The sequence below is a fragment of the Tupaia chinensis genome, unplaced genomic scaffold, assembly GCF_000334495.1.
Source record: "Tupaia chinensis unplaced genomic scaffold, TupChi_1.0 Scaffold000067_1, whole genome shotgun sequence".
NCBI classification, from domain to species: domain Eukaryota; kingdom Metazoa; phylum Chordata; class Mammalia; order Scandentia; family Tupaiidae; genus Tupaia; species Tupaia belangeri.
This window is the reverse complement of record NW_006159526.1, coordinates 1796378-1808677: the sequence shown is the minus strand read 5'-3', so window position 1 is coordinate 1808677 and position 12300 is coordinate 1796378. Positions and strand designations below refer to the sequence as shown.

The following is a 12300-nucleotide window of genomic DNA, read 5'->3' as shown; positions in this document are numbered from 1 at the left end:
AGCGAAAACCTCTCCAAAAAAAAAAAAACTTTATTTCAGTGAAAACAATTTTTTTTTTTTTTTGAGAGAGATTTTCGCTATAGGGCACGTGCGCTCGCCAGACAGACAGAGAGAGACATAGAGACAGAAAGCGAGAAATCACCCCCCAGGGGGGATGGTCACGCCGCAATCCCTTCTCCTCCATTCTCCTCTCGGGATTTTGGGCACGCACGCACACGCGCCTGGCGTGAGTTTTAAGCCACCGGGTCCAGGACACGAACCGCGGTCGACTACATGGGAGTCCAGCGATATAGCCATTACGCTAACTGCTGGTTCCCTGAAAACAATTTTGAAATCATGCATAGTTTTTTTTTTCTAATTCAGATTTCCCATGAACTTTTTTTTTAAAGAATCCTTACATGATAGGATCTGATCATTTATGTAGAGGTATGCAAATGCCCCGTTTATTCAGGACTTGAAAAGAGGTATGAAAGTAAAATAGTCTGGGACCAGCATATGGCGTAATGGCTATGTCTCTGGACTCCCATGTAGTCGACCGCGGTTCGTGTCCTGGACCCGGTGGCTTAAAACTCACGCCAGGCGCGTGTGCGTGCGTGCCCAAGATCTTGAGAGGAGAATGGAGGAGAAGGGATTGCGGCATGGCCATCCCCCCTGGGGGGTGATTTCTCGCTTTCTGTCTCTCTGTCTCTCTCTCTGTCTTTCTGGCAAGCGCACGCACCCTATAGCAAAAACCTCTCAAAAAAAAAAAAAAAGAAAGAAAGAAAAAAGAAAGTAAAATAGTCTTATTTTTTTCCGTTTAAAAAAACCTCACCAGTGCGTGGTATTTTACAAGTCCTACCCTTCAGACATATATATGAATATACTTATGAAGGAAGTGATATGATACCTGAATTTGCTTTGAAACAGTGTGAGGCAGAGGTGGAGGTGAAACAGGGCTGGCCTTGAGTGGACCGTTACGAGTTTGGGTGAAGGGCGTCCATGATACATGTGGGGGGTTATTTTATTTATTTATTTTTTTGAGGTGTTTTTGCTATAGGGTGCGTGCGCTTGCCAGAAAGACAGAGAGAGAGACAGAGAGACAGAAAGTGAGAAGTCACCCCCCAGGGGGGATGGCCATGCCGCAATCCCTTCTCCTCCATTCTCCTCTCAAGATCTTGGGCACGCACGCACATGCACTGGGCGTGAGTTTAAGCCACCGGGTCTGGGACTCGAATCATGGTCAACTACATGGGAGTCCAGCGATATAACCAGTACACTAACTGCTGGTCCTATGAATTTGTGTACTTTGAGAGTAAAAGACACAGCGGACTTCAAGACTTGATAAGAAAGAACAAAGGTAAGCTATCTCATTTGTAACTACTTATGTGATTACAGGTCGAAATGGTAACTGTTGGATATTTTTAGGTAAATAAAACATGTTATTAAGTTAATTTTCCTCGTTACTTTTTGCTTGTTTAATGAAGCTACTAGAAAAATTTTAATTGTACGCATAATTCATAGTGTTTCTTTTCTTTTCTTTTTGGAGAGGTTTTCGCTATAGGGCGCATGTGCTCACCAGACAGACAGAGAGAGAGACAGAGAGACAGAAAGCGAGAAATCACCCCTTGGGGGGGATGGTCACACCACAATCCCTTCTCTTCCATTCTCCTCTCGGGATTTTGGGCACGCACGCACACGCGCCCGGCGTGAGTTTTAAGCCACTGGGTCTGGGACTCAAACTGCGATCGACTACATGGGAGTCCAGCGACATAGTCATTAAATAGTATGTTTCTTTTGGAAAGCACTGATCTTGAAGTCTTCTGACTTGGAAGCTACTCCCATCCCCTTTGCAGGTGGAAATTGAGGCACAGAGAAGTAAAGTCACCTGCCCAAGATCACCCAGCTTATCATGATAGATACGGGATTTGAACTCAGGTAGCCTGGCCTCAGAGACTTGCTCGTCTATCCTCCATCTATACTGTCACTTCTTTCATGAGCTCACTGTGTCCTCTTAAAAACCCTGCAAAGTTTTGCCTACAGTCCCTACTTACCAGGAAAATGATGGAGTGAGACCTCAAACTCGGGCATGCCTTTATCCAAACCCATGTGATCAGCCTCACTCACGCACATGCATGCATACATGTTCACGTGCACGCCACCCCCTTACCTTCTTCAGTCACCAGGTTCAGCTGGACACACCTGGTCTGCCCACTGGGGCACTGCTTGTAAAAGGAGGCGTAGCAGGGCCCCGAGTAGTTCCCAAAACAGGTAGGACACAGGAACTTGCTCAGGGCACGTGAGACTGGGAGAGTTGCTGGAGAGAGAGGAGGGTGACAGTCAGACTGGAGGAGTCTCAGGACCCCCGAGTACCTGGGTGCACTCAGAGATCCTACCACAGGGGACTGACCTTCATGGGATACCCACTGAGCTGCAGCCAGGGTGTCTTAGGGCAGCCTGGCTGGGGAATGGGGGTTGAGTGACATTCCTGCCTGCCTCTCTAAAGCGGGACAGGCTCTCCTCAAAGTCACACACCGCCTCCCTCCTCAGTCACTCATCTGATTGCTTCCAGGTGGCAGCGTACCAGGAAGAGGAGTGGGCTCCTGGCAGCTTCCTTGACAACAGGTGTTGTTTACCCAGAAGCCAAAGCGAATGCTGTAGGTCAAGGCTGAGATGGAGTTGTCAAAGTTGCAGTCCTTGGAGGCCACGCAGGAACCATTTCTCCAGGCGACAGAGTCACCTTTCCCCAAGGCTGGAGAGATGTGGAAGGCAGGCTAGTGAGAAAAGGCAGTCATGACCCACCTTCCAATGCACCCCCGCAAATCCTTCTGGGTGTCACCCTGTCGGCATTCACTCTGTCTCAGATTCCCCTTAATACATCCAAAGCCAACCACTGTTCAATGAGACGCATAGCTCAGAACGTCCTCCTTGACGCCTCGCCTTCTCTCTGCCAGTTCCAATGAACAGGGTGGCTCTGTACCTGTGAGGTCACCCGCCTGTCTGTGAGCACCTTCTGGATTTGGTCAGAACCTTCTCTAGGACTCCAGAAGTGCCCAGCGCGGGAGCCCAGCACACTATCAATCGTCTTCCTATTTACGCTGCTGGAAGACAATGAGGAGCTGGTTTCAAGTTCAACCCTTCCTCCCACTTACAGAAGAGTCTGGGGATTGGCCCTGCAGCACAGTGAAGTGCTGTGCATGGGGAGCCAGATTCCACATGGCCAACCACAGTTTGAATCCTGGTCCTTGTGGCTTGAAAACCTCCTTGCGTACATGTGCATGCATGTCCAAGACCCCAAAAGGAGAGAGGAATGGAGCAAAGAGGAATACAGTGATCATGCCCCACTGGGAGGCTCTCTCTCTCTCTCTCACGCCCTCTGACACTTTCCAAAACGAAGAATCCAGCTTTTCTTTATGGGGGTGGACTGTCAGGGTCGAGTTTTAGGGGGATCCCTATCCAGAATGTTGTAGTAGAAGCCAAGGTAGCCACAGGCTATCTCCTGTCCATGTTGTCTTCTGCAGCATGAGCTTGCCGTTCCTCCATCAAGAGGTGGAATCTTCTCTCTTCACCTCTTAAATCTGAGCTCACAAGCCACCAAGTGGTGTGGAGATGAAGGTGGTGGCTGGATCCCACATGGCTAACTACTCAGCTCAAGTCCAGGACCCTGAGGCTTGAAAAACACACCAGGTGTGTGTGCATGCATGCCCAAAATCCCAAGAGGAAAATGGAGAGACTGTGGCATGGCCATCCCCCCAGGGGTGATCTCTCTCTCTCTCTCTCACCAGCGAATGCACATGCCCTATGGCAAAAGCAGAAAAAAAAAAAATCTGAGCTGGCCTTGTCACTTTCTCTGGTTAAAAACCTGGCAAAAGTGATGCCGTGCCAGTTCTGAGCCTATCCCTTAAGAGGCCTGGTGGGCTCCACTTTGGAGCCAGCCTCCACACTGGAAGGAAGCTCAAGCTAGCCCACTAACTGATGAGAGCCCACGAGGAGAGAGGCCCTGCAGGGTGAGAGTCTGTCTGGAATATTGCAGCCCCAACCAAGCCCAGCTCTTAAGTGACCTCAGCCTTCACCTCCTGGAGCAGAACTACCTAGCTGAGCCCAGTCAAACACGGAATCGTGAGAAATAACAAATTAGTATTTGAAACCATGAAAATGTGTTATTTTCAATTGTAGTTTAAAAAGAAAAGAAAGGCGCCAGCAGGTGGTGTGGTGGTTAAAGGCTCTGGACTACCACAGGTTCCACTGCAGTTCAAGTCCTGGATCTGGGACTTGTTTTTTCACTCCCCCATGCCCCCCACCCCGTCTCTCTCTGTTCAAACTGGAAAACAATGATAATAAATAAAATTAAAATAATTCTTTTTTTAAAAAAAAGAAAAAGCATAAAACATAAAATGTATCCCCAACTTTATTTTTTTTTTAATTTTTCCAGAAGGCACATGTGCTTACCAGAGAGAGGGAAAGGAAAGCATTCCCCAGTGGGGTGTGGTCATGCCACAATCCCTTCTCATCTATTGCTCCACCTTGTGAAGATTTGGGGCATCTGTGCACATGTACCTAGCATATTCCTTGTGGGCTCTGGCTCCCTTAACCACAAGGTTACAGAGTTGGCTCACCTCCAACCATTTTTGTTGTTGTTGTTGTTGTTGGAGAGGTTTTTGTTTTTGTTTTTGTTTTTTTGCTATAGGGCACGTGCACTCGCCAGAAAGACAGAGAAAGACAGAGAGACAGAAAGTGATAAATCACCCCCCAAAGGCAGATGGCCACACCGCAATCCCTTCTCCTCCATTCTCCTCCTGGAATCTTGGGCATGCATGCACATGCGCCCGGCATGAGTTTAAGCCACTGGGTCCGGGACTCAAATCACTGTCGACTACATGGAAGTCCAACAACATAGCCACTACGTGTGTGTCTGGTCCACCTCCAATCATTTTTAAGTGTGCAGTTCAGTCACGTTAGCATACTTACATTGTTGTACAACAGCTCTTGAGAATATTTTCACTTTACAAAACAAACTATGGCCGCTGAACAGAAACTCCCTATTTCTCCCTCCTCTAGCCCCTATTTCTAGGATTTTGACTACTCTAGAAATCTCACATAAGTGAGGTCAAACAGTGCTTGTCCTTTCGTGACCGGTGTGTTACTCAACAGCAATAGCTAAAACAAACACGGCCTCGGGTTTTAAGATCCTGCCCTGCGCTGAACCCGAGCCGTTGTCCTGCACGGCCAGAAAAAGGCTACAGTGGCTGGAGTCCAGGCAACAAAAATGAGGGGACAAAGAGAAGATCTGGCTGGGCGCCGGGCCTGTTTCTGTCCCCGTGGACACTCACCTGCGATGCCCACCGTCTGAAGGCAGTAGTTCCTCTCCTCTGGGCAGTGGAGCGGATCACAGTGGTCTGCATCTGAGCAGGTGAAGCAGATGGTGGCCTTCGGCTTGTCTGAAGTTGCATGGGGACCTGGGGAGAGAAAAAGGAGAACTGGTTGGAAAACAACGTGTGTGTGTGTGTGTGTGTGTGTGTGTGTGTGTACGCGCGTGCACAGATGCACGTGTACACAAGTTTCTGGCACATCAATACACATTCATGGGTGTGTAAAAGTGCCTTTGCGTGTGGATTTCCGTAACGATGCTGCGTGTGTGAGAATGCGGCTGTTTCTCTGTGTGCGCGCCTGATGGGGAACGCCTGTGTTGAATATCGGTGTGTTTCCGGAACCGTCTGCAGGAAGGTGAGGAGGTTTGTGTGTGTACCTCTGTGCCTACCTTTTCCGTGTGAATAGATGTCTACGTGCACATCTGTATGCACAGATCTGTGTGTTTATGTGTTAAAGCTTGAGGGTGGTTCCGATGAGGTGTTGGCACACAGATGTGATTGTTTATGGATTTTACTGGGTCATACAGACATATTTGTTTTTCTATGCAAAAATGCAGCATGACCTTCCTGACCCAATCGCAACGAGTTTCCACATGTCTGTGTGTACTTGGTGCAGTTGTGTATTCGTGTGTCTGTGCTCGCCTCTTTCGCAGCCCCGTGTACAGATCTGAGGCTGACGTGTCCATACATGACTATGTTATGTGTCTGTGTCCACTTGGCTTACACGCGCAAAAGTTCCACGTCCTGGAGCCAGCAGGTGGCGTGGTAGTTAAGGGCACTGGACTCCCACATCACCAACTGCGGTTCAAGTCCCAGACCTGGTGGCTTGCTTTCTCACTTTCTTTTTCTTTCTCACTCTGACCCTCTCTGGTCAAATTAAAAATAAATAAATAAAGGTAAATAAAATAAATTTTTTAAAGAGAAGTTCTGCGTCCCACGTTCCTGTCGTTGGTGATCCTATTGTCCTCTTTTTCTTTCCATATTGGGAGTTGGCGCTCCCGTGCTCGCCTTGTTTTCTTTCAGAGGACGAGAGAGAGAGAAGCTCCCAGTGGGGGATGGCCAAGCTCCAATCCTTTTACCTCCATTTCTTCATCCTGTGAGGGACTCGGGCACATACACGCCAGGCATGTTTTTTGGGTTTTTTTGAGAGGTTTTTCACTACAGGGTGTGTGCGCTTGCCAGAAAGAGAGAGACAGAGAGATAGAAAGCGAGAAATCACCCCCAGGGGGGATGGCCACGCCACAATCCCTTCTCCTCCATTCTCCTCTCAGGATCTTGGGCACCCACCCCGGGTGTGAGTTTAAGCCGCTGGGTCCGGGACTTGAACCGCGGTTGACTACATGGGAGTCCAGCAACATAGCCATTACGCTAACTGCTAGTCCCCATGCCAGGCATGTTTTTCAAGCTGCCAGGATCAGGATTCACACCACAGCTGCCTATGGGATTCCAGCTCCCAAGGTACAACTCTTACCCTCTGTGCTAGAAGCAGTCTCTCTGCCCCGTCCCCCTTTTTTTTTTTTTTTCATTTTTGCGCCCCCTGCATCATGACAGCTAATTAAATATCCCTCCTAGTTTTCAAAAGTAAAACTTAACGCAGCCTCTGTGGTTCAAGCATTAGTGTGCCAAACTGTAGAGCTAGGGAACACATGGCGACTGTGGTTCAAATCCCGGACCTGGTCAACCTGAAACATGCCTGGCATGCACTTGAGTGCCCCAGAGTCCCAAGCTGGAGTATTGGAGGAAGGGGATCGTGGCACGGCCAGAGCCTACAGAGGTTGTTCCTCTCTCGGTGTGTCTCTTGTGCACACAAACACAATCTATTACAAATAAAGAAAAAATATTTTTTAAAAAGTACAGTAAAACTTGTGGCAGCTTGAGAGGAAATTCCCCTTTGCCTGCAGATTCATCAAAAAAGAGCCTTTTCTGCATCACAGAATGTTTCTTTCTGGTGTGATATCATTTTTTAAGAATTATTTATTTTAGTTTATATATCATTATTTTATTTTTAATTTGCTATAGGGCACATGCACTCACCAGAAAGAGACAAGGAGAGAGAAAGTGAGAAAACAGGCTGGAGGTCCAGGACTTGAACCAGTTCCTATCAGTTAAGGTGGGAGTCCAGGACCTTAACCACCATGCCACCTCCTGGCCCCGTCTGGTGTGATTTCTAACAGAGGTGTCTTCTGCTTCGCTGGAGCTGAGAGAATGCCGCTCTGTCAGGGAGAGTTCCCTTTCTATTTTTTTTTCCTTTTTTTTTTTCCCTTTCTCACCTGTATAACATCTGTGATTCTTGCAGCCGAATCACATAAAATGCTGTTGCCCCAGTAAATACCATTTCAATTAGCATCCCTCTTTTCCAGAAGAAAAAAGTTATTGTGAATGTTCTTCATTAAGCCAAAAGAAGCATGTTAGCAAATCTATCTTCTTTGGGACCAGCAGTTAGCTAATGGCTATGTCACTGGACTCCCATGTAGTTGACCGCGATTTGAGTCCCAGACCCGGTGGCTTAAACTCACGCCAGGCACATGTGCGTGCGTGCCCAAGATCCCAAGAGAAGAATGGAGGAGAAGGGATTGTGGCATGGCCATCCCCCCGGGGGGCGATTTCTCGCTTTCTGTCTCTCTCTGTCTGTCTGGCGAGAGCACATACCCCATAGCAAAAACCTCTCCAAAAAAAGAAATCTATGCACCTCTATAAATGTGTTTGGGGTGCTGGAATACAAAGGTGCGGGTGTGGACATGTGCTAATGTGCTTTCTGCTTCCGAGTGTGCCAGTGTGTGTATGCGTGTATGTATGTGTAATTGTACTCTGGGGGCATTATGGTGGGACCAGGGGTACCCTGGGAAAACATAGGATAAGGAAGAGTATATATGGTTCAGGAAGGGCAGAGAAGATAGGGCTTCACAAAAGCAGGATTCAAAGTACCTGGTTGTGTGCATTCAGGCTTGGAGGTGAGATGAAATCCAGATTTCTCTGGGCCCAAGGTGGCATTTGCTGGCAGGTTGCAGATGTCTTCTGTAGCACAGCCCTTCAGGGTTTGGGGATCTCCTACAAAAATAGGAGGAGATTACAGGGAGAGACTCAGAGCTCACACATTCCGACTTGATTCTATCCTTGTCTAGAAGTTCTTGTCTCTCTCAGTAGCCTCTCAGAGGTTCTACATGATTAATTTTCAAATCTACGTGGTCATTTTTCTTTAACAACCTCTTATTGCCTGTTCATCTTTGTGATTCTCATTCTATTCTTTTTACTATATTACATATAGTCCTGTTCTGTAGCTGATGATTGCAGTAGTTGAGCCCTTAACTGTGGTTTGTTGTTTCTGCTATCTCTTATGGTGGCTTATTTTCCTGTGCATTTCATGAGTCTGATCATGAGCTCTTATTTGGTTGATATTTATCTGTGGGAATCCCGGGAGCGTCTCTGCAGAGGATTTGGTTTCACTTCTGCTGAAGTGACTTGACCTGGAGTCATCTCAGCCTTCTTTTAAGCTCCTTGGCTTATGTGGGAATCTAAGGGTAAGCTCTCTAATCACACTGCTGTCCCACGACCTATTTACCCAGAGTAGACTATGAGCAGCATTTTTCCTCAGAGCCACTGTGCTTTCCTGTTTGTTCATTGCTTTCAGTCTAATTTCTGCTCACATTTTGTTTTGTTTAGAGATTTTTGGAAATTTCTGTGACTTCCTGAAAGCCCCCAAAAGCAGGACCTAGCTCATCTGTAAGTAGTGACATACCAAGGTGGAAGGTTGGAGGAATAGTAGAAGCAGTCTATTCTGGGAACAGACTATAAGGGGGTGTATTATCTGTACAGCATTTTGAAAAGTAATGAAACTGTAGGTTGTGATGATGCTCAGGGAATGAATGTAAATTTAAAAAAATTTCAGAGAAAAAAAATACTAAAACTGTTACCAAAATTTAAAGAAAAAACTGTGTATTTGATGACCACAGTAAGCTATATAGCCCCAGCTAGGTACTATTTTATAGTATGTTCATTCTACTCACTGAGGTTTATGCCTAAAGTCAGACATGAGTTCTTGTGTATGTATATATCAGCTGTGCTTGCTATTGCCAATATTTAGACAAATTAAGTTCATTAGCCAATCAATTAAATGGGGGGGAGAATAGGCATAGAAAGCAATCATGGATACCAGAGACAATGGGAGGAGGGTGGGACAGGGCAGAGGGTTAGGGATAGGGAATCAAGGATGGCAAAAAAAAAGAAAAAGAAAAAAAGAAAAAACGCAAAATATACAAGACGTAAGAAATGAAAAATTGTTTGTTGATAATACGTATGTTGATGTGCTTGATTGAGCCAACAGACAGTGTATTTTGGATGAAAAATTCATTTTGTATACTGTAATGATGTATAGCATATTAATGTTAAAAAATAAAAATAAATTTTAAAAAAGGCTATAGATCTGTACTGAAAAAATATATTGCTCTAAAACAAAAAAGAAAAGAAAAAAAAAAAAAAAAGAAAAGTAATGAAACTGACTACTTAGTCTGCTTTTCATTTTCACCAGTGCCAGTAATTCTAAACAATGGCAATGAAAAAATGCTCCTTCTTGCCAGGGTCAATCACTCCCTCCACTTCTCTATCCACCTGCTCCCACCCCAGCTTCCCAGTGTGCCACTGTTAGGAGCGGAAAGAACCTCTGAGGATCCAGTCCACCGTACCACCAGGAGTAGAAGCCTAGGCCACTTGTCACTCGTCTTTTGTTGGCTTCATAGTCAGTTCATCCTCTGGCCAGTGTGGTTCTGTTCTAAGCCTTTTGCTGAAAAACCCTCTCCTCAAACCACCTGCAAATATGTAGTAGTGATTTAAAAATATATCTGTAAATTCTCTAACACATCAACTACTGGGATCTCTGTCTCTCCCTCCCACCTCTCTTCCCCCATTGAAACCAGATGAAGTTTTGTGACCATTACAACCAATAACATTATACAACGTCCAAGGCTGGCAGTTGCCACCTTGCTTGCCAGATGGTCTTTAGCGTCCATGTAAAGATCCCTGAGGCAGCCATGATGTGAGGAAGACCAATCTGACCATTGTGGAGAGACTATATGGAAGGGTCCCTAATGTGCATGGCTAAGAGGGAGGTTTGGCAAGCCCCCACCTCCTCTGGGCCTTGCGTTCCAGCTCTAGTCACCCTCTGACACAAACACGTGAGCTACCCAGGAATGTGCAGCTGAGCTCTTCCCAAATCCTGCCCCTCAGCCTGACCCAGACACTGCCAGAGATGATAAAACGATGGTCATTTTAAGCCCCTAAATTTGCAGGTGATTTGTTAAATAGCAATAGGTCACCAGAACACACAGGCAATAGAGCACCGGAAACTCCACACTTCTTTGTGCAGATGGGAAGGTGGCTTGCCATGCAATTGACCTCTTAAAAGGAGCCCTTACCTGTACTCCATGTCCCATTGAGAGTGACACACACAGTCTGGTCCCCGGTGCAGTTCATGACCGAAAGGGAGTCACAAGGGGCCGACTTATCCCCAGAACAGTAGTGACACTTCACGGCATTGGGCTGGGCCTTGGGCCTTGCCTCTGTTTGGAGGGAATGTAGTCAGAGTGGGGTGAGGACTGAGGAAACCCTCTCCCAGTCCTCCTCCCCACGCCAGTCCTCTCCTGCCCGCCCTGACTCTCTGCCTCTACCCTACCCCCACAATCCAGATTATTTTCCTCCAAGTGGGACAGCTCTGTTCTCAGCTGCTTCTTCCAGGCTCTGAAGACTTATTCCAGACAGCAGCCGACAGGGGAAGGTAGAGCTGGCCCCTCACTTTATTGTTCCTAAAGAAACCTTCAGGCTGGACCCCAAAGTTTCTTTCCATTGTTCCACAATCTTGAGCGCTAACTGTATACCAGACAGTAGGCCATGGAGACCCGGTAGTGACCACACATACAAAACCCTCCCTCAGAGACCTCGAACTCTAAAAGCAATTAAAAAGTGATCATGTTGGGACTAGTAGATGGCAAAGCAGTTATGTCACTGGACTCCCACATGGCCAACTACAGTTCGAGCCTTGGACCTGGTGGCTTGCTCTCTCTCTCTCTCTCTCTCTCTCTGATCCTCTCTGGTCAAATTAAAAATTGGCAAATAAATAAAGTTTAAAGAATAATTCTTGGGGGACCAGCAGTTAGCTTAATGGCTGTGTCGCTGGACTCCCATGTAGTCGATCGCAGTTTGAGTCCCAGACCCGGTGCCTTAAACTCACACCAGGCGTGTATATGTGTGTGCCCAAGATCCCGAGAGGAGAATGGAGAGAAAGGATTGTGGTGTAGCCATCCCCCCCCGGGGGGTGATTTCTTGCTTTCTGTCTCTCTGTCTCTCTGTCTCTCTCTGTCTGTCTGGTGAGTGCACGCGCCCTATAGCAAAAACCTCTACACACACACACACACACAATAAAGAAAAAAAAAAAAAAGAAAAGAAAAGAAGAAAAAAAAGAAAACAACAAAAGAAAAGAAAAGAAAAGAAAAGAAGAAAAGAAAATCACTCTGGACACATGTACATGCATGCCCAAGATCCAAGGGGAATGTAAAAGGGATTGTGGCATGGCCATCCCCCCATGGGGGGTGGTGGTGGTGATTTCTCACTTTCCCTCTCACTGTCTCTGTCTCTCTCTCTGGTGAGTGCTTACACCCTAAGGCAAAAAAAAACTTAAAAAAGTGTCATCGTGTTATTTTAGGCTTAAATTTTGTGGTATTCTGCAGAAGAGTTGAACTCTCTCTTCCTAGTTTTCCACCATCTGATTAATTTTGAAAGCTTTCTTAGAGATCTGAAACCTTTAAGAGGAAGAGGTAGAGTTTTCCAGAGTCAAAACTAAGCTATTAATTACTTTAAGATGGGCTTATATGGAAACGTTGGCAGATACAGAAAAGTAGACTAAGGAAAACATCACTATGAGGGCCAGCCAGAAGCACAGCAGGGGCTTTTAAAAGTTTATGGAAGG

At 46.5% G+C, this 12300-nt stretch overlaps 1 protein-coding gene across 1 annotated transcript in view; it reads right to left on the bottom strand.

Annotated features, from left to right (window-relative positions):
• The window catches only part of LOC102481749 (uncharacterized), a 24173-nt gene that overhangs the window by 1229 nt on the left and 10644 nt on the right, over positions 1-12300 (bottom strand). Inside the window, exons 4-8 of the mRNA XM_006142144.1 lie at positions 10754-10897; positions 8271-8393; positions 5307-5432; positions 2561-2728; positions 2147-2293 (exon numbers count right to left, since the gene is read on the bottom strand). Of these exons, the coding sequence (XP_006142206.1) occupies positions 2147-2293; positions 2561-2728; positions 5307-5432; positions 8271-8393; positions 10754-10897 (708 nt within the window). The remainder of the gene's footprint in view (positions 1-2146; positions 2294-2560; positions 2729-5306; positions 5433-8270; positions 8394-10753; positions 10898-12300) is intronic.